This window comes from Sus scrofa, chromosome 9, assembly GCF_054392235.1.
Source record: "Sus scrofa isolate SSC_HxYL_T2T_F1_AM1 chromosome 9, Sscrofa_HxYL_maternal_Yorkshire_Landrace_v2.0, whole genome shotgun sequence".
Lineage (NCBI taxonomy): Eukaryota > Metazoa > Chordata > Mammalia > Artiodactyla > Suidae > Sus > Sus scrofa.
This window is the reverse complement of record NC_139391.1, coordinates 120,330,097-120,357,535: the sequence shown is the minus strand read 5'-3', so window position 1 is coordinate 120,357,535 and position 27,439 is coordinate 120,330,097. Positions and strand designations below refer to the sequence as shown.

At 38.7% G+C, this 27,439-nt stretch overlaps 1 protein-coding gene and 1 pseudogene across 8 annotated transcripts in view; both read left to right on the top strand.

Moving 5' to 3' along the window:
• Positions 1 to 27,142, top strand: part of TNFSF4 (TNF superfamily member 4) — a 328,053-nt gene extending 300,911 nt beyond the window's left edge. For 4 of the 7 annotated variants that reach the window (XM_084974660.1, XM_084974662.1, XM_084974661.1 and 1 more), the window contains 2 exons: positions 2,631 to 2,679; positions 4,211 to 7,322. In XM_084974660.1, coding sequence (XP_084830786.1) covers positions 2,631 to 2,679; positions 4,211 to 4,560 — 399 coding nt within the window. In that variant the 3' untranslated portion in view covers positions 4,561 to 7,322. Of the gene's footprint in view, positions 1 to 2,630; positions 2,680 to 4,210; positions 7,323 to 12,620; positions 12,684 to 15,603; positions 15,737 to 22,567; positions 22,714 to 25,885 lie in introns of those variants that run through there. The other 3 variants (XR_014814401.1, XR_014814402.1, NM_001025217.2) reach the window with 3 other exon arrangements.
• LOC100516636 (S-adenosylmethionine decarboxylase proenzyme pseudogene) lies at positions 22,614 to 27,142 on the top strand (annotated as a pseudogene). The gene is made up of 2 exons (XR_014816917.1): positions 22,614 to 22,713; positions 25,886 to 27,142. The product of XR_014816917.1 is annotated as an S-adenosylmethionine decarboxylase proenzyme pseudogene (transcript).
• Positions 27,143 to 27,439: the final 297 nt, after the last annotated feature.

The following is a 27,439-nucleotide window of genomic DNA, read 5'->3' as shown; positions in this document are numbered from 1 at the left end:
ACAAAGCTAGAGAGGTCACAATTTGAATTGAATCTGACTCCCAAGCCTATGCGCTCTCTTTTATCCTCCCAGGCTCTATTCAAGGGCAAAGAGTTTAGAGGAAATGACTGGCTGGAGCATAAGACACAGAAAGGATAAGTATAATAATAATGCTTGACAAGGAGGTTGGCACCAGGCCATGGAAGGCCTTGAATTGGGTACTGTGGGGGTGTTTCTGGGCAGTGGGGTGGTCAGCATGAGGTAATCAAGTATGGGGGATGCAGGGGAAACTTGTGGAGGGACATGGAGCAAGAAGAAGAACGACCTTATTTCACAACATTGCCTAGACTTGGTCGTGCTGATGCTAGTGAAAAACTTCTGAGGAAGAGGCCAATTTCTAATACTGGATAATATTCAGGAGAAGGAAGGAAGCCTGAGCCTGGAGTTGCAGTGCTTCTAACCTGAGAGGGGAGTTGTGTGTATTCCTTGCCGCCTCTCAGCATCTTGGTCTTACAATGTCCTCTTGGTCACTACCGCCCCTACTTCATCAGAGTACTTTAGAACATTGGGAAATTTCTTTGATTTGCAGGAACCTTTTGGAGATTTTGCAAAATCACTCAAATACCCAAATCATGAGGGGTTTTAGGTCAGAGAGCTTGAAGTAAATTTGGGATGAGGAGGTTTCCTGTTTTTCTCTTTATTAGAATTGACTTAGAGTTGCAACTTTAAAAATTTAAATCGTGGACAGTGCTGAAGGGATGCCTGTGATCTTTGAATAATTTTTAAAGTTGAGAAAACTGACACCTAGGGAAATTATGAAACTGGCCTAAGGTGACACTGTACTTGCCTGATTGCCATTGGAACCAGGTTCCTTCATTGCTGAGCCCTATGCTCTTTGTGTGAAAAGACTGTTTCTGATTTTAGTAAGGTGGCCTTTCAGGCTGGGACCAACCTGAGGGGCATTCATTTACCCAGGGGATTATGATGATTGGGTAATATGCCTTTTGAGAGGCCTTCTTCCAGAACGTTGCTGTAAGCACAAAGAACAGGAATCCACCCTCACAAAAGGTCACAGGAGAGACAGCCAAAGACTGTCAAGTCTTCCCAAGTCAGCACCTCTCCATGTGCTCACCACTGACTAATATCATTCCTGGGCCTGGCCGCTGGCAGGGCTCAGAAAGGCTATCCCTTCTTCCTGCACTGCCTGTTGGTTTCAGTTGCTTTGAGGCTTATGATTTTACTTAAAGGGAAGTAGGGGATTCTTCATCTGTGTGGGCAGGCCCCAGTGGAATCCGTTTGCTGCTGCAAGTGTGCCAGGAAAGTGGGAAGCAGGGATTCCCGCCCCCCGAGTATGAAAACAAATCCTTCCCCACACCTTTGATCTGGACATCTTGCCAAAAATAACCTGGTGGGAGGAGCGGGTGTTCTTGGCAGGCACAATAGGTGGTAGGTTTTTGTTTTTGTTTTTCTGTTTCCTTTTTCAGTATGTAATACAAAATTTTAAAAATACAAAATAGTAGACCATGGAAAGTAAGGGTCCCTGCTACCCCTGACCCCAGACTTCCAGTTCCTTTTTCCAAAGGCAACATATATTCTTTCAGATAAATTCAATGCCTGCACAGACATTATTACTATTTTTTTTAACACAAGTGGTAATATACTTTATGCCCTTTGCTTTTGCTTTTTTCACTTAGGCTATTTTAGGCTTTGCTCCATATTGAACTTCTTTTTTTTAATACTTCAATTTTTATTATTTATTATTATTTTTAAGTGATTTTTATAGTGTTTTTTTATTTTTTCCATTATAGCTGGTTTACAGTGTTCTGTCAATTTTCTATTGTATAGCAAGGTGACCCAGTTACACATACATGTTTTCATTCTTTTTTCTCACATTATCATGCTCCCTCATAAGTGACTAGATATAGTTCCCAGTGCTACACAGCAGGATCTCATTGCTTATCAAACTTCTTTGTTTTTTTAACCACAAAATTTCCAGACATTTTATTTCTTAACTTCCTTTCTTCATTGTTTTGCCTCTTTCTTGCTTTTGAATACTCATTGGTTTAAGGTTTTTTACGTAGTTAAAAAGTAGGAAAAGACCCAACAGTAAAAAAAAGCTACACTCAAATCTATTGATCTCTGAAGGATTAGAATAGTTTTTATTGCCTTTATGCCCTGAAAGTAGGACACTGTTACTTCTGTTTCATAGGAAAAGACCCAGTAGCCAGGAAGCTCCCAGATTTTACTCTCAGTGCATTCTGGGAGTCTGTGACCATTTCAAATTAATTGGTCCTAGCTTTATCCATGAAGGATCTCTGTGACTGAATGAGTTTCTTGACAAGATGACTATTAAGTGCTGTTATCCAGAATGGGAAATTGGGGCTCAGTGAGCCAAAACAGTATACCAAGGAGGAATTTGGCAAATGAGGACAGATCTTACTTGCATGAAAGAGCAGAAGACTCCTAACTTGTCTTAAGAGATGTTACAGAAAAGCAAGGGGGCGGGAGCGGTGGGCAGGAAGGAAGGCTGGGTCTAATCTTGCTAAGCTGTTCCTTTTACAGGCTACTGTATTTCTGCTTCATAGGATATGACTCATCATTTCAACTTGTTTATTTTTTCCCCTAAAAATGTATCCTTTTTCCTCCTTTAGGTGCCATCTCAGTACCCTCCAATTCAGAGTATCAAAGTACAATTTACCAGTGAGTATTGATGAAAGTTTGATTCATATTTTTAAAAGAATCTTATCTCCAGCCTCTTAATTTCCCTCAAAACATAAGACTTCTGTCTTTCCTCAGGGTAACATTAAATCCTAGAATTGTTGGAGCTTGCATATTATTTTCATTAGGGACAAAGAAGGTGCATAAAGAAGAAAAGGGGAGTAATTATGTGCTTGTCACTGTATGTGCTCCTTTATATTCCTCCCTTAATCTTCCTAGAAACCCTTTAAGTAGGGATTATTCTCATTTTTTTAGGTAAGAAAAATTAAACTTCTTAAAAAGTATGGCTGTAAGACTTATCGTTTCCCAGTCATTCTATTATAAGACGAGATTTTACCCTAATAAGAGTTGGGGGATGTCAGTCTTTGTCTTAAAGGCAAGGTGATAATTTAATTACCAGGAGAGTACTAATTGGGTCCATGATCAATACCTGGGCATGATTAATACTCATATAGTAGTTTCTGTATGGATATTCATTTGTTAAGTTTTCCTGAGCTGAAGGGAAGTACATCTTGCCTTCTATAAGTGATCCTCATTTTCAATTCAAAGTCTTATGGACTTGATACAAAGCAAGAATTACTGACTTGTGCCCAGCAGTGGGAACTGTTCATTCCCATCACCAAGGGACATGGGCCAAGTAGGGAGTTTGGGATATGGTTGCTTGACCATCCAGGATAATTTTGAGGCTGCCATGGAAATAACAGAAATCTAGGGGTTTTTTTGATTTACACGTGAAATGGCCATACACAAAGCTACCAAAGCCATCACTCTTCATCCTCCCATTCTTCCTTTTTTTTCTCCTGTGGCAGCCACTCTTCCAAGGCACATTCCAGGAAAAACTATCAATGAAAAGGTAGAAGGGAGAAGTAGGTCTGTGTTCTAAACCCTTCCACCTACATCCTACTGAGTAGAACCTGAGCCCATGGACATTCTATGCATTGCAACATTACTAAGCTTAAGTGACTTTTGACCAGGGCTGATAGTACATGCTGTTGGTAAGTCCAGTGCCCAGAGCATGTGAAAAATTTGCATATCATAGTCAGGTGGAGAGAGGATAGAGAAGAGTTAACAGCAATTGCTCTGTGTGGAGGGCATGTAGAGTCCCTGGGCAGGGACACTTCTACTACCCTTTTCCCTAATCTATCCATTGGGCGAGGAAGGAAACACTGAAGTTGCCAGCCCTTCATGGTTTTGAAAAATTAGGGGAACATGGAAGCTCTATTTCCTGCCACAGGTGTGTTAAAACAACTGTAAGTTGCCATAATTTCTCAGCTGTTGAACCCCAGCCCCATCTGAAAATCTCTTGAGTACTAGAATTAGCTTTACCTCTTCTTCCATTGCACAGAGAAAGCAGATTCCAACCCTAGTGTAGAAACACAGTACTTTCTTCCTTTCATGCTTTTCAGAATATCTCCCTACCACTTTCTCTTTGTATGTTTCTAGATGTGTTAGAAGGTTATTGTCTAATGCTGAGCTAAGGAATATTTATTTTCTTTCGTCCTTCCTTCCTTAGAGTGTGAAAATGATAATGGTTTCATCATCACACCCTCAAGCAAGGATGGAACCATGAAAGTGCAGAACAACTCAATCATCATCAACTGTGATGGGTTTTATCTCATCTCCCTGAAGGGTTACTTTTCTCAGGAGCTCAGCCTCATGCTTCAGTACCGGAAGGGTCGGAAACCTCTCTTCTCCCTGAACAAGGTCAAGTCTGTGGACTCTGTCACAGTAGCCGATCTGGCTTTCAAGGACAAGGTCTTCCTGAACGTGACCACTCATAGTGCCTCCTGTGAAGACATTCAGGTGAATGGTGGGGAATTGATTCTCATTCATCAAAATCCTGGTGGATTCTGTGTCTACTGAGGACTTGATAGCAGCCCCTAGGCCAGCGTCAGCATGAACTCCAAACTGTGGGTGGACAGGACACTGGTTCTTCCTTGGGAGTGGAGGAGTCATCCCAGCTCACCTCTCACATATGGCCACATGGGATGTGACCAGAAGCAGATTACTCCCTCCCTGACTCAGGGATATTTAAAACTTACTTTACATACCAATTAAGTTTATGTATTTATCCTCATACCTTCTAAATCACCTATCCCTCATCTCTCAAGATTGCCTCGAGCCTGTTGGGCACCTCCATTGAGAATGAGAAAATAGGTGCCTTTTCCTCAAGACGTGTTGCTTCTGTTGGTCAGGAAATTATCATAGTAAACTTTATTGAAAAAGACACCTGACTACCATTTGCTGGATCTTTGACACTGGCGTTGTCAAAATGAAGAGGACCAAGGAGGGAAGTTATGAATCTGCCAAAGGTGGCGTGGACTGACTTTTGGCGGCCAAAAGTGCCTCTCCAAGATAAAACTAGTTGCAGTTTGCATATGGCCTAAATTCCCGTCTCATGTGGTGGAGTTCAGAAGGAAGAATAACTTGTGAACCGCTGTCAGGACTTGATGAAGAGAGCCGGTTAAGGGATACTCTGTGCTCTGGATGTTTTCCTTCCACTTTGCTTTCCCAGCCTCCAAATGTTCTTGATAGAAATTTCCCTTCAAAGAACCATCCTGAGGATGTGATGCTGTGAAAAATCTAGTAAGGGATTTAAGGGAAACTGGGAGAGATTTTTCTAAACTGGGAGAGTGAGATAATTTGTTGTGAGAATTTTCATTACCACACAGGATAACAGTGAAACTGAACCTCTCAGGGTAAAAGTCTGGGAATTTAAATAGTTTGGGGAGGAAATCACATTCTTTGCCACCGAGAGGCAAAGTAACACATGCCTATTCTCCATACCGAGATACATGCTGCCCTCAACACCTTGAACTCATATGCCACCTTGCTAATTAAAAAAAAAAAAAAAAAAAATGGAGTGATTATATTGTCAACTGCAGCCTTATGTGGGAAGACACTGAGATGCTATTACATCTTATGAAAAATAATTATCACTGTGTAGAAACACCGTAATATATGATCTCACACTGATAACTGAGATTAGAAAGACAAATAATCAGCCAGTACCAAGGCTTTCAAGGGAATAAGATCACCTTATGTTTAGTTTAAATGTCCCTCTTAACATATCTGGCATTGTGGACAAACGTGGTTTTTCTTAAGTCAAATTTCTAGATGATTTGTAAGTTTTCTGTGTCAAAACTTTTGCAGATTTAAAATTTTGATGTAAGCTTTTTAATGGTAGCAGATGTTTCCCTGCAATTTTAAATAGAGTGTGTACCTATCATAGACTATTTCAGGATGATTCTGGGTCATCGCAGCAGTTGTACTGTGGTGCAATACAGTATTATCTTCAGGATGTCCAGAAAGGTTGAAGGCAGTTTGGCCCCACACTAAATGGCCTCGATTACATTTGGATTTTTTTCTTGTCTGTTTGACACAATTTTCCATCTTCAATTAAGTGCCTATCTCCAACTAGATTTCCACCACTCTGTCTTAATCTGTTACAGACACAAACTGAACAAAATGCTAAATTAAAGAAACTGCATCAAGTAAGAGTAATCAAACTCTCAGTGGCTGCCCAGGCACTCATGTGTTTATATGCATCATCATAGGTTCATGACTATGGAGGGCCTGCTGTGGACCAAGCATTGGACTCAGTGCTTTACATGAGTTGTTTTGAACAAGATGTTCAGTGATACCTGTCTTGATTACTCAAAGGATTTAAGTGTGTGTATGTCTGCCCATACACATGGCTGTATGTACTTCTTTGTTATTGGCTATGTTCTGCAAAGTCAAAGTTACCCAATTAGTGGTATCTAATAAGCAAATGTTTATGACTATAGATAATATGTAAGAAAACTTATGCTTACTTTTTAAAGTGTGAAATTTTTGACTATTCTTCTTCTGGACATACATGTTCTAGGCCGAAGCTTAATCGTTTTGTGGGTTGGTTGTCTTCGGTGTGTGTCATGGCCCCTCCTCCCAGGTGCCCACTCCCTTTGGGTACACGTGGTTTGCTCTTTCCATGCTGGCTTCCTTCAGCCACACAGGGACATTTCTGCTATGCACTGGACTCACTCTTCACCTTGCACTCATCAAAATATGTGTGTCCATTTTAAGCCATTCCTTCAAAAGGATAGTTACCTTTCTCTGAAAGCAGTGGAGTTTTGTGGAAATGAAAAATCATGAGATTAGAATTCTAATTTTGACTCAGTCACTAACTAGCCAAGGGATCTTGGACAACTAATTTCCCATTTTTGGATCCCGCTTTTCTCCCTCTCTTGTTGAATGATCATTTTAGAATCTTACGCTCATAATGCTAACTATGAATGTACAGGTACTGGTTGCTATGAGTCAAGATTTACAATCTTTTACTGTATAGGATTTTTTTTTCCTCAGGCAAGCAAACATTTTCCCTCAGCCTTTTTTGGTGATTCCTTTGAGAGCAGGTGCCATTTGCTACTTGGTGACTTCCTGTTTAGTGAATGGCTTAAGAGATTCCAATTTTGGTCTAAATCATTATTTGTTCTTAAGTATACCGGGCAGGTCCCCTGTTTTAAACAATGGTTTTGTATTTAGTGCTCTCCTGGCTCTCAGAGAGTATTAATATTAATATTAATAATATAGCTAATAATAATATTGATATTTACAAGGAAACAAATAAAATATCTCAGAATTCACTACTGTTTAGAGTGTTGGAGTTTTTATTTGTCCTTCTCTTCTTTCCATGCCCTGACCAGCTAATTCCCCGATGAGGGGAGGACGGGGCACACTTTCCGGTTTTCCTAGCTGCCTCCAATTTCAGTCATCAGAATTAAGTCCAAGAGATGATTGAGCTGCCAAAGTCCATCTTTGCTTCTGAAAAGACATTCACTGGACATCTCCAAGGCTCCTCTTCATGGTTTAAGAGACTTCATGGCTCAATAGAATTCTACTATGCACTCTCTTTTTCTTTCTCTTAGAACTTCTTGTTTAGAACTCTGGGATGATCTCCTTGAGTATTACGCCCCCTCTCCTTGGCAGTAATTAAATCTGAAGTCTTAAGAAGAGTTCCCAACTCTTAATGAGATTGTGTACACAGTCTGGCCACAGTGATCCCTGTGCCCCCTGAGATGGTGTTAACTCTCTCCTCCCTGAAAGCTTCTCTTCCCTGGCTTCTTTGGTCTACTCTTTCCCTCTCTGATTTTTGCCTGTCTTGATCTCCTTTACCTCTCCTCTTTCTCTGCCCCTCTCTTTAACGTTTATGCACTCTCTCTAGAGCTCCATCCTCAGCCCTCCTCTTTTTCTACCCCAGAGGTCACATTCTGGCAGCCAGCAAGCCACAATCTGGCCTATGTATGTGTTCACTTTGCTTGTAAGTTTGAATTTAGTTGCCAACACTTAAGCATGGGGAAATTTCCGGCTTCTTTTGACAAAACAAAATAGGAGATCTGGTGATGCTGGGCCCAGTTTTGACATGACAGCAATCATCTCAAGCAGGATTACAGCTTTCCTTTTTAAAAAGACTCTCCATTTTTCCAGAGGTCCCCTCATTTCATACAATGTGCAAATGTGCTTATACCGACTCACTTCACTCACTTGCTGCCTGGCCATGGGGCATTAGAGTTGTGATCTGTGCTCCAAACACTTGCCAATTTCATTGATCCTCATACCTTCCACTACTGCTCATAGACCAATGATATCCAAAATCATTCTGCTGATCCAATGTCTTCTACTCCACAGTCACACTTAATATAATCATCCGCGTAAATTAGTAATAAATGCCATCTATTGAGTACTTATATACTAGGCATCATACTGGCCATTTTGAATGAATTGTTTAATTCTATCTTTGTAGGAACTCTTGGTGATAGGTATTGTTTCTCCTGTTTTTATATATGAGAAACTGAAACTCTGAGGTAAAGTAATTTGCCCAAAGCTATGCAGCTTATAAGTGGTGGAGCTCAGATTCAAGGCCAGGGATAGTTGACACCAAACACCATGCTTTTGATCACTGCTACCCTGCCTCTAGGCAGCTCCATGTGGAAGAAATGGGCATTCTACTCAGGATGCTTATGAAAGAGTGTCCTCTTCCTCACCAAACCCACCCCTCCTCCTGATTCATGATGTTAGTTAAAGGTATCATATTCATTGCTGAAGGCAGAAGCCCCAGTGTCATCCTGTTTTCCTCCTTTTCCCTGTCCCCACCCATGAGACTTTGGACTATGGCTTCACATTAACTCTCTCTTAGACTATCTTGGTAACCTCTTACCAGCCCTACAGGCCTCAGTGTGTTATCACTGAATCAAGAAAATGATACACTCTAGTTCAATAAATGAATAAAATGAATAGACAAAATGAATCAGAGTGCCATGGTGGAAAGCTCATGATTTATTTGTTTGTTTGTTTATTTACTTATTTATTGGTTTTTAGGGCTACAGGTGTGTCACATAGAGGTTCCCAGGCTAGGGGTCCAATTGGAGCTATAGACACCGACCTACACCACAGCCACAGCAATGCCGGATCCGAGCCACATCTGCGACCTACACCACAGCTCACGGCAATGCCAGATCCTTAACACTGAGTGAGGCCAGGGATTGAACCTACATCCTCATGGATCTTAGTCACGTTCCTTACCACTGAGCCATGATGGGAACTCCCTAAGAAAGCTCATGATATTTGGAGCCTAGTTTTAAAGCCTGATTCTGCTCTTCACTACTAGCTGGGTGACCTTGGCAAGTTTTTTCTTTTCTCTTTATTAAACCTCTCTAAATCTTACTTTTCCTCTCTCTAGAGAGGGGATATTTATATATACCTTATGGATTATTATGAGCATAAGGGTACCTGTTATTTTATTGCCTAGAACATATTTGGTCTCAATATTTCCAATAATAACTTACAAAAGTCACTTCACGAGCCTGAAGTGTGTGCCAAATGAGTATCAGAATTTATCTGGCTTAGGGATGGAAAGATCGCTGAAGCAAGTGGAAGAGCCTTTCAGAAATGAAATTGGACAAGAGGAAAGGAGAACATAGCAGGAGAAGAACAGTGTGGGCAAAGGCCTGGAGGTAGGAATTCCCATGGTGTTTTCTGGGGCAAGGAGATTCCACTGTGGTTATGACATTCATTCTTTCACTCCTTTCTTTGATCACATTCTGTTTTCCAGAATGGAAGTTTGTGTTTGGCCACAGTTGGACATAAGGATTAGTGTGTAGTTTGAGGATAAAATGTTAGAGGCATTAAAGACATACATAAGAATTTTGGATCATGTCCTCCAAAGGGAGACATTCAAGGTTTTTGAATAAAGAGAATTTATGATTTGGGAACAGAGACGAAGTTCTTGTCAGTATCACTTTTCATTTTGACCCAATACATGTGAATACCTTATTTTCTGTCGAACAAAAGATTTGAATGGCTTCTACCAAAAGAAAAAATGAAAAAAATTGTGGTAAAAAGCTAGGTTTTCCATTCTTTTGGCAAAAGATATACAGAGATTCTTATTAAATTCAGAATGTATGTTTAATAAAGGCCAGAGTGAGTAGTTTTTAAAATACTTCTTAAAATGCAGTATTTTCAAATCACAGCCTGAGATGCTATCAACGTTAAAAAATAATCCCTGAAGATTTCAGTCACTGTGCATATTTATTTATAATTTAAATTTATTCTGTTTCTAAAATTAAGTTTTTGGCAGTGCTTTGGAATTACACATCCATCTGTCTGTCTGTCTGTCTGTCTGTCTTCCTATCTTCCTGTCTATCATCTACATTTTCTTTTCCCTGCAGTAGCCTCCCTTACACAGCATGTGGGTAGCCTGAACCTTCTCCAGTAGCATCCTCAGTAACTGGTCATGGTAGCTGTTATAGCGACTCGTTCAATCCATAATCCCTGAGATCAAGACACGAAAGGATATTATTAAAATTTAAATGTAGATATTAGGAGAGCTGACACATGAAGCCTGTTATGGCTTTACCATCAGCACTTCCCTCTAACAAAAAGCTGGACATTCCAAAAAGATGGTTCATTCCAATCTTGAGGGCATGGGATAAAAGGTCCTTTAGTTCTGACTGGTGCCCTGGGGACAACTAGGGTAGTGTTCAATCCAGAAGCAGGCAGGATGTTAACATTGAGCATCCAGAGTATTCTTCCGTTCTACCACAGCCTTTGAGAAATCTGGAGCCACTGTACATGGGTTGTGGCTAAACATGGGCCTTGACCAGCATTTTGTTAATGGAACTGGTTGGCTTTGTTCCTCTTTCTGTGGTCAGACTGTGAGTGGGAACAGAAGAATGCTAGGAGCTGAAACAGATTTTTAGCATTTGGATTTCCTAGAGGCATGCCAAGAATGAGAAAACAATTTTACTTTCACATAATTCTCTTTATTACTGATAGATATAAAAGGCCTTTCATTTTCCTCCAGTCTTCTTTGGTTTTTGAGATTTGAGGTAAAAAGAAGAACAGTAATAAAATAATGTAACTTATACTGTAGAAACAGAAGCAAGAAGTAATTTCTAAAGGTCATCTCAGTCTAGCTCTTTATTTTTATTTAGGATGTACTATTTATTAGTAAGGACATATATCATCTTAGTGATTTTTAAGATAATGACACTCTATATCCTCCTCTTATAATCAGTTTTAAGAGTTAACAGCCTATAATCCTATACCATTCCCTAAGGCAACACAAAACTTTCAATTTATCAAAATCTCATCCACTGTTATAAATCAAGTAATAAGCAATAAATATACATATGTTCTACTCCTACTATATGCCAGGCATTGTACTTGGTACATAGTAATAATTTTTTTCCTCATGGGAAATGAAAATGGGCTGTTATACTTGATATTCTTTTACTCTCAAACCCCAAATACTTGCTGCTATTATGTCTATTGTCCAGCCCTCCCCTAACACACATGCATAACCCAGATGCGCAGAATAGTATTCAACCAATGAAAACATTGGTAAAGTGTACCATATTACTTGTACATTATTCATTAGTACTATTTCTATGTACTTAATCACAATCATACATATTAAAATCTTGAAAATTGACACAAACACACTTCTTTTAGGCAAATAATAAAAAATTATCATTTTATTGAGGTCAAATAGCATTTTTGAAAGAGCAGATATTTGAAAGTTCAAAATAATTTTGTCTATGAATTTTCATTTTTAGAGTACTGAATCCATAAATGGACCAGGGGTAGAGTTGGCAGAATTCTTGTGCAACATTCCTTATATAATTGTTGACATTTTATCATTCACCCACAGATAATTATTTATTATTGAATTCCTACTGTTGTGTTGCTGTGTGCCTACTTTGCTAGCTATTCAAAATATAAAGACAAATATGGAATTGTTTCTTTATACGAAGTATTGGGTACAGTGTGTAATACTAACTGGAGTGAGGAAAAGCTAGATATCAGGTATCAGAATATCAGGTAAGAAACTGGTGTCAATGACTATAAAGAAAGGAATGGATCTAAAATATACCAGGAGCAGAAAACTTAACGGGATTTTTAGGATGTGAGTAGAGAAGAATTCATTTGTTCATTCATTAAAAATACTGTTGTTTTGAGAGTCATGGAGAAATAAGAAACAACAAGCAAAAAAAACAAAAAAAAAAAACAAAAAAAAAGGGAAAAAATGAGAGTGCTGTGAGAGAAAAAAATAGTTGAGTTATTTATCTTAAATTGGGAAGAGACCTTGTTGGAGAATATGACATTTAACTCAAGATCTGAAAATATGAAGAAGCCAGTTTGAAGAAAAACGTTGGCAGGGGCCAGTGAGGTGGGGGTGGATAGTGGAAAAAGGAAGGTTAAAAATACCATCTATGATCATGTGACTAAAATTAGAACTATGATAGTTACAAGTATTTTTCCTTATTTTGAAATGACTATATTTATGCATATATTAATCACTGTGTTCCTTCCACTTTCCCATTCCACTCCCATCTACTATAACATGTGTTTATAGTAGTTAACTTTACATCTTATATTTTAAGTTACAGAATATCAAAGAGGGAGTGTGACTCACCTGGAAGAGGAATGAACATCATCCCAGGACGGTAAGTAAACTTGGTTTCTTATTTGTGAGAGAGTTAACATTGCTTTCTTTTCTGTAGCCAAATCTGCTCCTGCCTCCCTCTCATAAGAATGATTGAGATTACATCTGGATGATTAGGGTAAACTTCTTATCTCAAGACTCTTAATAGCATTGGCAATGTCCCTTGTGCCATATAAGGTAACATACACAAGTTCCAAATATTAGAACATGAATATCTTTGAGTAGGGGGAGGCATTAAGGAGCCTACCTCAAATACTTACAAACAAAAACAGCTAGAGGAAAACAGAAAACATTTTAAATAATCAAGGAAAGAAAATATAAGCTAAACATTTTATATCTGGCAAAAATAACATTCAAGTATAATAGGCATAGATAAATTGCTTTCAACTTTTAAGAACTCAGGAAATATTGTTCCCATGAACCCTTCCTGAAGAATCTATTAGAAAATGAGCTATACAAGGAGTTCCTTTTGGGGTGCAGTGGGTTAAGAATCTGACTGCAGTGGCTTAGGTCACTGTGAAGGTGTGGGTTCAATCCCCCACTCAGCTCAGTGGGTTGAAGGATCCAGTGATGTTGCAGCTGTGGATTAGGTGATAGCTGGGGCTTGGATTCGATCCCTGGCTCAGGAATTTCCATATGCTATGGGTGCAGCCATAAAAAGAGAGAAAGAAAATGAGCTATAGTAACTAGATAGACATTAACCTAAGGACTTGTGGTGATCATGAAACTTCATAAAAATAAGACTTAAAAGGAAGATATTATAGTATATAATGGCTACATCCTCTAAAAACATAACTTTAAAGTGAATAGGGGAAATTGGGGAGGATATAATAAAAATGTGTTTTAAAAACTTCTTACTAATTGTTTTGATGATAGTTGTATTATTATTGCTATTCTGAAAACTTGTGTATAATGTGGAATAAAATAAATGCACAATCATCATTTAAGGCTTAGCTAAAAGAAAACTGCTCTATAAATCCTTTAATTCCACTAGGAAGAATAAATCTTTTCCTTTCTTTGAATTCCAATTATACATTACTTAATCCTTTTATGTCACATTAAAAAATTTTTTGTGGTGATTAGAACAAGTTTTTTCTCAAGCACCATAATGATGAGTTTTTATACTTGGCACAGTGCTAAGTATATTAATTTGGCCAGAGAATAATTTTTGTGTGAATAAATAAATGATTTATTTTGAAGAAACTTAGCAGGTACAGAGATGAAACATTGATATTGTTAATAAGATTCTCACACTGGGTCCGTAATTCTTCCCAATGTGATGTAATATCTGAAGGATGGAGTGTCTTTATTAATAATGTCTGTTCACTAAGGAGTGAATTTTTCCTTCTGTAAGCTTAGGTCCTGCTCCTTATGATTTGTTGTTTGTTTAGATTGGTGGTATGGAAATAACTCCGTAAGGACCCACAATTTTACTGTTTCTGAAGGTAGATATTTCAGGATATAATTTGTTAGACAAGCCTCTAAACCATAATTAACTACCCACAAAAAAGCAATCACACCATTACTAATTCCTACCTATGACTTCTTTGTATGCAGAACAGGTAACTTTATATAGAATATAAGGTAACTGTAGCATTTATTCTGAGACTGTAGCCTACCTACATGCTTACAAGCAGAAGATATTTTTAAGAGGAGGCTTCCTCCCGCTGCTCTTAGACTAGGAAAAAAGCATGACTTCTGGCTTGGCTGACTTCCCTGTTAATATAGTGTCAATTGAAGACATAGCTCATTTAGCATGCAATAGGAGTCTTGCTGGAAGAGGAATACATATCTAGCTAAGGAGACTAGAGGAAAAAATAATGTCTCAAGCTAAGTCTAGACAAGCAGACAGTTGGGTCTAGTTGGGTCACATTCCATTGAATTAATGTTTTCCCATAAAGTTAAATAAGGCAGGAAGCTCTCTTAAATTATAATAAGTCATGCTCTTCATAAGATTTTTGCCAGAAATTCTCAAGTGGCTAAGTGGAAGGCAGCATAATACATGTTATAATCTTCCTTCTTCGGTGGTCTGAGATGGCTCTTGAGAGCATCATGAAGGGAATGAGGGAATACAATGAAGGAAAAGCAAAAAATAAGGCAGGCATGAAGAAGACAAAAAAATCACGAAAGGAATGATATAAATGTCCTTCAAGTAGGTAGATTTACAATGGAGGCTTATTAAACTTGAGGTTTACAATAGAGGTTTATTATTATTTCAATTCAATTGATTTTAACAAGTATTTGTTCAATTTATGTTACTGGGCGCCTGACACTGCAGGTGTTCTAGAGAATCTAAGAGAGATAGAAAGGAAGAAGAATGATATAATTGGTATAAACTAAAGATTTGGAATCAATAGAGGCTTGAGTTCAAGTTGGGATTTTACTATCACTTAGCTTTGTACTTTGGTTAATTCCTTAATTGTAGGTCCCCTACTCATTGCCTACCCTTCTCTGTTGTATAAATTGGGATAATAAAACCTTTCTTACTGGATTGTTGTGAGAATGAAATGAAGCATTAAATACAGTTCATGACATTTTCAGGAAATTTAATAATCTGTAGTCACTACCTGTAGAAACCATGGCCCTTGCCCTGTAGCATCTTATTTAACAGAAACCAAAGACTCAAGAGCCTCTACAAGAAGTAGAAGAAGATAAAACTTTGTGGGTTTGCAAGAAAGATGAATAAGATAAACGGAATATTTTGCAATATTACCAAATGGTGAAGACTATGATCTATATGAAGTGGTAGGCCTGTTGCTTTTTGTTTTGTATTGAAAATTCTATGGGTTTAAGAAAATTTAATAAAGGCGCAGACCTATCACTTTATAGATGAGAAAACTGAGGTTTACAGTAGCAGAGACTACTAGCTAATTGACAAAACTCTTTCCTTTTCTCTCTCCTATGCCCATCTTCTCTTGCAGGTAGAAGTGGCCAGGTAACTGAGTTCTAACCAATGGAATGTAACCCATCCCATTTGCAATCATCTGTGTTCTTCTCCTCTATACTGAGTGAATATTGATTTCCCTGGCAACTTTGAAGCCTTCTTAAGCCTGGGTCTGTAACTGATGTCTTTTCCCTCTCCTAAGGGAATTCTGTCACCAATCAGACACACTTTTTGGCCCACATACACAAGAACATTCCACTGTTTTAAGTCATTGAGAGTCTGGGATTTTTTTTTTTTTTTTTTTTTTACAGTAACTAGGATTGCTCAACTAAAACACTTGGAGAGAATAAGAAATTGACTATATACAGGACAACCTAGAGCCATGATTAAAATTTTAGAGCATAAAGGAATCAGATAATAAATCTACCTTTATCATTTTTCATACCTGCTGTATCTTTAGATATAGCTTAAAACTTGTAAAATTGTGTTAGTCTTGTTCCCAACTGTGCTGAAGTTAGTACATGTTGGTGGGGAATAATCATGTTTATATTTGTAACAAAAATGTGAGTGGTCAATGTAAGCTTTACATTCTCTTCCATAATTGGGTGACACTTGCTTTTTTATACTTTCTAATGTCATTATATAGATTAAGTCAACCAAGGTGGCACAACTTCAAACATTATTCTTAAGAAGTCTAAACATTTAATACAATTAAAATAAAGCCTTGCTTATGAACAGCAGTGGGATCTTCAAATCAAATACTTTCCAAGGAACTTTTCCTACTTTAAAATCATAGAATAATAGTTATGATGATAACTAATTTTCATGGAGCTTACTCTGCTAGGCATTGTTTTAGATGCCTGATATAACCCTATTCATTGCTATCCCAAAGAGATCTGAGTCTCTACATTGATCAGGGATTCCACATCTCTACTTAAAAGTGATTTAAAAAGACTCACTGAAGTTTTTCTTTGTTTTTTTTTTTTAATTTTTTTATTATAGTTGATTTACAGCTGAGACAGAGGAACCTCATACTAAGTGAAGTAAGTCACTAGAGTTTTTTTTTTTTTTTTTTTTTGTCTTTTTGTTGTTGTTGCTATTTCTTGGGCCGCTCCCGCGGCATATGGAGGTTCCCAGGCTAGGGGTTGAATCGGAGCTGTAGCCACCAGCCTACGCCAGAGCCACAGCAACGCGGGATCCGAGCCGCGTCTGCAACCTACACCACAGCTCACGGCAACGCCGGATCCTTAACCCACCGAGCAAGGGCAGGGACCGAACCCGCAACCTCATGGTTCCTAGTCGGATTCGTTAACCACTGCGCCACGACGGGAACTCCTAGAGTTTTTATACACATAAAAGTATCTAGATTCCTTACAGTAGTGATCAAAGAGAGAAATGAAAACTTTGCCATTGACTTGGATGGTTTAATTCATTATCTATGCTTTATTTGTAAGTCAGTATTTAAGATGTCCTTTGAAACCTAGCTGGTCTGGTGTATTAGAAGGAGAATTTTACTAAAGGTAAGACCCTTGAGTTTTAGAATAAAGTTAGCCATACATCTCACAACCCTGGGCCTTAGATCTGTAATTTTTCATCCTAATTCTTACTGTCAAGAAGTTTGAAATCTATTAAATGGATAAATCTATCAGTATAATCTCTAGAACTCATGAGTCTAACATTCTGCTAGAGGACCAGCCATACTTAAAGGAAAAATGTACCACCAGCACTACCAACAGCACCATCATCGTCTTGAGTTTACAGGCCGTGGTGTAATCTAGTGGACAGGAACAGACACCAAGCCAGATGAAGTATTTGAATCTTGGTTTTACCATTCATTAGTCATGTGACCTTGGGCAAAACACTAGACAACTCCATACCTCAGTGTGTCCATCTCTAAAATAGGAGTGAGGATAATATTTATTTCACAGAATCATTGAGTGGATTAAGTTATTTCATGTATGTAAAACATTTAGAAGAGTGCCTGGTATGTCATAAGTACTAATACTAATATATTAGCTATTATCGTTATGGTTTTAGGGTAAGTTATGATGCTGGGGAAAATATGAGGCCATTGAGGTCTCATATTGCTGTCATCTTTCCTCGTCTATGTGTACATAAGGAGCAAGGTCAGAGATAACCTAAAAGCAAGTGTGGATATTTTGATTCTATGTAGGTGATGGCTTTTAAACATGAGGAAGTATTGCTAACATTCTGATTCTTAAATTGGATGATGGGTAATGAGTGTTTTATTATTATGTTCTACAACGTACATATTTTGTGTGCACCAAATATTTCTTCTTCAAACAAATAGGAGTTGTGACATCCTATCTATGAATTTATATAAAATTATATCAATGAATGTGCATATGCAGCAAAATAGATTTACAACATTTAAAAAATCTAATTATCTCAGTTGTAGAGTGAAATCCAGAGCTGAGTTAAATATAATGTTGTCTTGCTTTGCTCAGAAAATGGGGCTGGAGGGGGAATGAACCACAGCATATGCAGTGATAAGTGGGTGAGATTTGTCTTTTATGCCAAAAGATTCTCGTCTTTACTCCTTTAGCTCCTGATTTCCTTCTGGTCTCACCTTCTGTTATCAAATTATGATTTTTTTTGGCCACCATCACTTATTACCTGGTTTTATTCAGTATCCTCATAACAGGTCCCCTTGCCACAATTCAAGTCTCATTCAATCCTGTCTCTACCCTGAATACAAGAGGTCCTTTTGGAAATATAAATTTGACCTTGTCACTTCTTGGCTTGAAACTGTTGAACAAATCTCCATTGCCCTCAGATTACCCATTAAAGACTACTAGTTGCTTTTAATATCATTTTCTCCTCCCTTACTAACAGAACCTTGATTTTGTTAGGGAGAGAAATTTGGCTCAGCTAAGAAACTACATTTCTAAGCACTCTTTACAGATAGGAATGGGTGTATGACAAAATTCTGGCCAGTGAGATATAAGCCAGAATATCAAGTGTGGCATCTAGAAAAGTTCCACCAAAAGGGAACTAACTCAGGGGGACTGTAACCTGTTTTTTTTTTTTTTTTTTCTTCTTTCCTTCTGCCCCCTTGACTGAAAGAAATAGTAGCTCAAGCTGAAGTGGTCATCTTGAGACCTTACAATGGTCTTATGGAGAGAAGCCCTGCCCTAAAGATGCCAGAAATGAAAGCAAGAATGAGCTGGAATCGTTGATGGTTCTTCCATCATGGAGATAGTTTGGACTGCCTATGTGTGGATTTGTTTTTACATGAGAGAAAAATAACCCACTATCTTATTTAAAACTGTTGTTTTGGTGACTGCCATTTCTCATGTCCACACGTTATTTCTAAATGATATCCATGGCTTAAGGTCTTGTGTCTATCTCTTCAGCCTCATCTTCTACCCACTTTTGCCCTCAACCCTCAAAGACCTATACATCCAACAGAATAAATTACTTTCAGTTCCTTAGGCTTGTTTCTCTAATCTCTCTGCCTGAGAGATTCTTTCTAGTCTTAATTATTACTTACACTTGGAAAGATTCCTTTTTATTCTCTAAGGCTAGACAATGATCCTTCCTATCTATTTCCATTAAATCCTGTGTTTTCTATCTTGTCTAGTATCAATTTAATTGATTTACGTGCTTGTCTGCTTCCTTTACTAGGTCTTACAGTCAGTGAGTACAAGAGCTGTGTCATGTCCATAATTTTATCTCTAATATCTAGTAGCAAGCCTGGCACATTAAAGCCAGTGAGTAAATGTGTGGTAATTAATGAGCAAATGAATGAATTTATACCAAAGTTAAAGTTATGGACTTACCTGAACAAGCTTATTCTAAGAGGGCTATTTTGCCTATAAGGAGAGGTCAGAATGTAGCTCCTATGAAGGAGGTGGGTGGTCCTTTTAGTTCCCCTGATATTATAAGATACAGCATCTAGTACCACAGAAGCAAGAGAAGATAGCAGATTCCTACTTTTGTCCAAGACTTGCCTTTATCAATATGCACTCCTCATTGTTCCTCCTCCTTCTTCCTCCCCACACAGCATGTCTTAGAGGAAAATTCAATTAAGAATGAAAATTTCAGAGTTCTCATCATGGCTCAGCAGTTAACGAACCCACCTAGTATCCACGAGGATGTGGGTTTGGATCCCTGGCCTTACTTAGTAGATTAGGATCTGGCATTGCCGTGAGCTGTAGTGTAGGTTGCAGACTGGCCTGGATCCAGCTTTACTGTGGCTGTGGTGTAGGCCAGCATCTATAGCTCTGATTTGACCCCTAGCCTGGTAACCTCCATGTGCCATGGGTTTGGCCCTAAAAAAGACAAAAAAAAAAAAAAAAAAAAAAAAAAAAGAAAAGAATGAAAATTTCTTCAGAGGAAATATCATCTCTAATTCAAACCAAACAAAACCCAAGGAATCAGTCTGGCTCTTTTGAGGTTAAGTAATGGGTTTAGAGAAGAATGTTACTATGTGCCAAATGCTACACTGGATACCATAAACTCTTTGAGTAAGTGTGACTTTTTTTTCCCCAGTTTTTGTTACTCACACTTTCATGTCTGTCTTCCCCTGATGAAGAGAGAATAATTTTCCAAATGTTAGCTTGCCTTGGGGGGGGGTCTGTGTGTAGCAAGAGTTGGAAACCTGGCTGAAAATATTTGTTGACAAGAATGTATTACACTGATGATGATTTTCTTGAATAATTTTGTGTCTAAAATAATTAACACAAATTGTTACTTAGAACAGAGGACTCCCCTGGGGTTTCCAATAATTCTTATGATTTGCCCAGAAATGAAATGTTCACCCTCAAAGACTGACTAAATAAAGTAATTGAGTCTGAAAAGTCAGTTCTTTATTTCTCTACCTTTGTGTTCTGTCACTGAATAAAGGAGTACTTTTGCCTTTTAAAGAACTCAGATGGAATTTGGAAATTCTAAAAAACAGGTTTGGGACTGAGGACCAGAGACGGTGCATTTCTGAGACTTATGTACCAACTTTGTGTTTGTTTAAAGTTTACTTAAGGTACACATATTGACTTTTTTTTTTTTTTAATCAGTGGTCACCTACTCCTCCCTCCTTAGTCAAAGTTAAAATAGACTGAAATGCAAATAAAATTCAGGGTGTATATGGATTCATTTTGGAACTGCAGCAAAGTCAAAGCTTTTAAATATTGTGGAACAAATAGGTAGATACTCTTGAAATGCCAAGTTGAAAAAGAGGCTTTACTTTTAAAAAAACAACAACAACAAAACCAGAAATAACTAATACTCTTGTGTCTCACATCCACTAATGGAAACTTGGCTAACAGACAAGGGAGGTGATGTGAAGATAGATGGAGGCAGAGTGAGTAAGGGAATTAGAAGTTTAGATGTCTCAGAGGCTGTTACCATCCCCTTTCCTGGACAGCAGACATTACTAAAGGATTTTGACATTCTCTTCTGCTGACCTAGCCTCATGATTCTTGTTAACACAGTGTTTCAGGCAGATGGTAAAATTGATTGACATTAGTAAGGTAAAGATGAGCTCTTTGTAACTAAAATATTAAGGATGTTAATTATTGGAAGTACCTGAAACTTAGCGAAAAATCTTAAATTAGGAGTTTTTATCAGCATAGTTGAGGGATTAATTGAGTTGGACTTTAAGTACTATAGGTAGGATAGTGGTTCCAGTGGGGACTGAGGATATGGAGGGGGCTTTTGACCCTGTGCAGGGATGCTAAGCATCCTATAACCTACTTGAATGGCATAAAGTGCATAAATCCCTTCTTCATTTTTGGCTATGTGACTGCATAAAGCACTAAACCTCTCTGAATTGCTCTATCATTTGTAACATTTCATGGCAATGGTATTGTGATAATTAGAGATAATCAAAAGAGTTTTGTAATTATAAAGTGTTATGAGAACCTAGGATTAGGGGACTATTGATTTGTATTAAACACTAGCCAGAGAGACCTAGGTGTTTACTACATCAATGGATGCAAAATTTTGAGAATGTTGGAGGAATAAAAATCACACTAGAGCCAATCTACAAAGTAATCAATCTTTCAAATTAAATCATAAGCAGGGGAAAATAACAGTGGAGGTAGGAGTGGTCGAGAGACATCCTAGCCTAGAGTCTGCAGATAAAAGAATTGGGAGGGTAGCCTGGAGCCTTCATCAGGGTGATGAATTGAGTCACCTTATTTGAAGTAATTAGGCTGTTGTGCCAAGCAGGCAGTGGAGGTAGTATGTCTGCGCTGGAGGCAGGGTGGTAAGGCTAAGGTCTAACCACATGCCCTTCTCCTCTCCCATGTGGACCAGAGGTGGGTGAGGGTAACCAGAAAAGGCAGGCTCCAAACCAAGCCCCTCAATACAAAGCTGAACAAAAACTTAAGGAAAGCACACAATGTGAAAAAGAGGCACAAACCTAACAAATAGAACTATTCCCCCTGGTTAGAAAACACAGTGTTCGAAGAAACTCATATGAGGAAGAAGGGACTGGTTCTCAGGGTTGGGGGGGGGCTAGTTCTCAGAGGGGCGTAGGACATTTGATGCTGATCCAGAGGTAGTTGTTTGTGAGTATGCATTCGAAACACTTTGGCAGCCACTGACCTACAACCTACGTCACAAGCTTACTTATGTCATGTCCTCATTCCTCACACCCTGGTACTACAGACACTTTCTTCAGAGAATCGTGAAAAGGACCTTGGAATCCAGCGGTGCTTCTGGAATTGACACTGGAGTGAGCAGAGACACTGAGACTTGGGGAGTGGCAAGGAAACACTGAGTCGGGTACATTCTGTGGGCAGATTCCTGACAAGCCATGAAGTAGGGGATGGGTGCAAGCTGAGGTAGTGACAAAATTTTGATCACATGACTTTGGATTATTTTTCAGAAGCTTACTACCTAGTGGTGGTCTAACTTCTAAATGTGATGATTATAGAAATATTTGCTAACGTTTAACATGTATCAAGCATGAGCGGTGTATGTATGAATGTCTGTGGCAAATAACCCCTAATGGAGTTCTCTTCACTCTCTTCCAGTTGCTTTTACAAACAAGACAACAGGTAAACAACAGCATCGTGAAAGATGCTACCAGTGCAGATGAATGGGACAGACATGGATGGCTATTATATTGACAAGAGAAGTACTGTGAACTGGAGCTCCCTGAGAAGTCTTCATGAATGTGGTAAGCTAAAGCAGAATGTTAAGATTTATGATTGAGTAGCAGAAAAAAATAATAATACTAGGAAGCTTGACCTGCAACTTGCAATTTTTGTGGATATTAAACAGGCACAAAGCTTCTATTGCCAAAAAGAGTTCTGAAACTTAAACATCTCTCTGGACTTGGAAAAAAGTCAAGAATTATTCCACAGTGCAATAAACAAGATGGAAAAAAGAATAAACCGTAATAAGGACATCTTTCATTTGTGGCTGTCCAAAGTCTTTTAAATAGACTCTGTACTTTGATTTCTCTCCCGTTGTGATTCCTACCTTTGTTGAATGGAATGGTGTTGCATGTAATCAGACATACAACTTTGGAGTAAATAGTGTGAGGGGAAAGCCTCGGTTCAGGCGGCAGTGGCTTGATTCTGAGACTGGTGGTGGAAGAGCTATTCTGAGGTGATGTTTAGGCAGGGGTTTTTGGAAACAACTGTAGAGTTATTTCTCCAGCCCCTTGAGCTATCTAATATCCCATAATAAATTACCTTTCTGCTTAAAATAGTCACTAAAGTTTCTCTTTGAAGCTAAGAGACAGAGCTGACACTCTGTTGCCTTTGTGGGTCTTAGCTTTAGAACTGTACTTCATCCTTCACTGGTGATTGAGTGGATCACATCAAGTCTAAGCAGTAGAGTGACCATGTATAACTCAGGATATAAGTAGAGTACAAGTTCATTGTCTCCCTCCATCCCTCTAATATTTATTCAGAGGAGGTAACCTTTTCCTATTCTCCAGTGAAAACTCTGGTAGATTCCAAGGCTTTTCTGTTTGGGAGGTATGGTCACTTTAAGTAACAAACACAGTCTAAAGTCAGTAATTAGTATATCCAGGAAAAGATACTAAATATATATCAAAATGTGATTTAATGGCCTATATCCTTCTATTCCTGGATCAGCCTGGCAGTTTCTAGCGGGAAAGGGGAACATGGTTACATGGTTGGCTGCTTCTCCATCTCCCTGTCTTCTCATTCTTCCCCAGCTTGCTGGTCTGGGAGTGAAAAGGGGATTGAAAAAGCATCAACTTTGAGTTCCTGTCATTGCTCAGTGGTTAACATCCATGAGGTTAACATCCAGTGGTTAACATCCACTAGCATCCATGAGTAAATGGGTTTGATCCCTGGCCCAGATCAGTGGCTTAAGGATCTAGTGTTGCCATGAGCAGATGTGGCTTGGATCTGGCATTGCTATGGCTGTGGTGTAGCTAGAAACTTCCATATGACTCCTAGCCTGGGAACCTCCATATGCTGCCAGTGCAGCCCTAAGAAAAAAAAAAAAAAGAAGAAAAATCATCAACTGAATTGACCAAGTAGAATCCATTTAAATATGGCAAATGTTTAAAGCAGAGTCTTTCATGAAGCACTTTGGTAGCTAAGATCAAGTCTCTCTCAGACTTCCGCTCCCTTATTCTGAGCAGAGACTTCCTTAATCTAGACAGTTACCTGTGCTGCCTGTATTTTCTGATAATCTATTTTCACCACCAGATTTTCGCTGCTGGGGTTCTGCTGCCTCTCTAGGAGGCTGTGTAAGATAAGCATGCAGGATGAGCTCTCACATCTGGTTCCCGTCAACACCCCTTGCCCTGACAAATTCTAGTGGTGTTGGCTAATCTCAATGTAACAGTGCTTTCCCTATCCTTGCCACAGGAGCAGTTAGCTCATATTTTGAGTTGAGATTCTCTGGATAGACATTAGACAGCAAACCACTATGACCTATAGTGGTTCCATGTTAAGCTCATTCAGTAGGCCCATGGAAGCCCACACCTCTCCTGTGAGTGTGATGAAGGGGCAGGCATCTCTTTCTGACATCTTGTTATAGAAACAAAGGGCAGCTGTGCACTTCGGTAAAGACAAAATTCTTTAAAAATAAAATAAACTCAGCAAACATATGAGCTGTGGGTAATGAGTTAGGCCATGGGGGTGCAGAAATAAAACAGGCTCCTCCTCCCTGTGTAGCAGATTTATAACTGCAAACAAGAAATTGCAAAATGGCACATGCCAGGGAGAAATTGTGATGTAAATCACTCTGCTGGGATGATTTATTCAAAGCAATAGATACTTGAGAAAAGAGTAATGACATAAAGAAAGTGTGCCAAATGAACTCAGTGGAAAATGGATGTATGTGACAGGAAAATAGGGGAAACTTTGAAGTTGAAAGAGAAGATTATGCTGGGAATTTGGCTTATTGAAGGGGGAGTTTCCCTTCCATTTTCTGCAGAGAAGTTTTAGATTTTATACTCTAAGTGACATCTAGGAGGCTCATGGCTTCAGATGTCTGCATACTTTGTCAGCTTTAGGTATCTACATAGATTTGAGAGCATTCATTGAGAACATCAGTGAATACCAACAAGACTTTTGCTTCTTTAAAATTCTCTCAGGGAAAATAATAGACAAACATCAGGAATTTCTTAATGAGTAGAATTATTTTCCTTGCATTTGAATAAATTAACAACAGAAAAAAATTCTCCAGGTTATATTCTCTGGTCACAGTGTAAAAAGATAAGAAATGGTTATCAGCAATACTTTATTGTTATTAATTTTATTGATGTAAGAATTCAAATAATAAGAAAACCATATGGAAAATATTTAAAACTCTCCATCATAAACATTAGAATAGACATAAGCCAATTAGTTAATAACATGCCTTGGAGTAAATAACAAAAATTGGAACTCTTCATAATACAGAAAACCTTGGGGGTGGAGTCATAGAAATACTCAGATATCAAGTCACAGTCTTCAATGCTTTCACTGATGAAAAAATTGAGAGTGTGGCTCCCACAGTATGGCCAGCGACATTAGCTGGCACTCGCTCTACTCTCTCTAACCGGGAAACAGGGGACTACAAGAGACTGAGCTGTACCTGCCTCTATTTCCAACAGACTCACGTTCAACTTTCGCTCACACACACACACACACACACACACAAAAGCTGGGAAAATTTTATTAGCCCTTTTTTTTTTAAAAAAAAAAAAAAGTTAATATAAAATTATAGCAAAAAAAGGAACCTGAACTTTAGTAACAGCTGGAACAATCCGCAGCAGCGGCGGCAGCGGCGGGAGAAGAGATTTAATGTAGTTGATTTTCTGTGGTTGTTGGTTGTTCGCTAGTCTCACGGTGATGGAAGTTGCACATTTTTTTTCAAAGGGACCGAGAAGTTGCTGGAGGTTTGGTTCTCCAGGCAGCAGCCCGACGCAAATCAAGGATCTTCGCGCCACCCCAAGATCCAAATGGGACCTACTTATGAAGGATGTGCAATGTTCAATCATAAGTGTGACAAAAACTGACAAGCAGGAAGCTTATGTATTCAGTGCGAGTAGCATGTTTGTCTCCAAGAGACGTTTCATTTTGAAGACGTGTGGTACCACCCTCTTGATGAAAGCACTGGTTCCCCTGTTGAAACTTGCTAGGGATTACAGTGGGTTTGACTCAATTCAAAGCTTCTTTTATTCTCGTAAGAATTTCACAGAGCCTTCTCACCAAGGGTACCCACACCAGAATTTCCAGGAAGAAATAGAGTTTCTTAATGCAATTTTCCCAAATGGAGCAGCATATTGTATGGGACGTATAAATTCTGACTGTTGGTACTTGTATACTTTGGATCTCCCAGAGAGTCAAGTAATCAATCAGCCAGATCAAACCTTGGAAATTCTGATGAGTGAGCTTGACCCAGCAGTTATGGACCAGTTCTACATGAAAGATGGTGATACTGCAAAGGATGTCACTCGTGAGAGTGGAATTTGTGACCTGATACCAGGTTCTGTCATTGATGCCACACTGTTCAATCCTTGTGGGTATTCGATGAATGGAATGAAATCGGATGGAACTTATTGCACTATTCACATCACTCCAGAACCAGAATTTTCTTATGTTAGCTTTGAAACAAACAAGTCAGACCTCCTATGATGACCTGATCAGGAAAGTTGTGGAAGTCTTCAAGCCAGGAAAATTTGCGACCACCCTGTTTGTAAATCAGAGTTCTAAATGTTGCACTGTGCTTTCTTCACCCCAGAAGATTGAAGGTTTTAAACGTCTTGATTGCCAGAGTGCTACGTTCAGTGATTACAATTTTGTTTTTACCGGTTTTGCTAAGAAGCAGCAACAACTGCAAAGTTGATTAAGAAAAGGAAGAAAAAAATGCAAAAAGAGAATACACATAGAAGAAGGTGGTGGCTGCTTTTTAGATACTGATACCAGGGGCCATGCTTTCCATAACCACCACCTTATAGTTGCAGAAAGTCCTAGATGTAATGATAGTGTAATCATTTTGAATTGTATCCATTATTATATCAAGGAGTTAGATAGCTTACATGAATGCTCTCTTCTGTGTTTGGGTATCCTATGCCACTCCTGCTGTGAAATTGAAGTGCATGTAGAAAAAACCTTTTACTGTATGAAACTTTACAACACTTGTGAAAACAATTCAATTTGGTTTACTCACAGTGTCGTATTTCTCCAGGTTTCATCCAAAATTCCCCACAGGCAAGGCTTTCGTCCTCATTAGGTGTTGGCCTCAGCCTAGCCATCTGGGACTGTTCTATAAAATTGCTGCCAGGATTTTACATCCACCTTGCCGCCACTTTCTAGAACATACTCTCTACTAATGTTATCAGAACCAATTTCTACTTCATACAGATGTTTTTGCAACAGCAGTTAAAGTTTTCCTTCCATGAGCCAAGTCCTCTAATGATTGTGGTTATC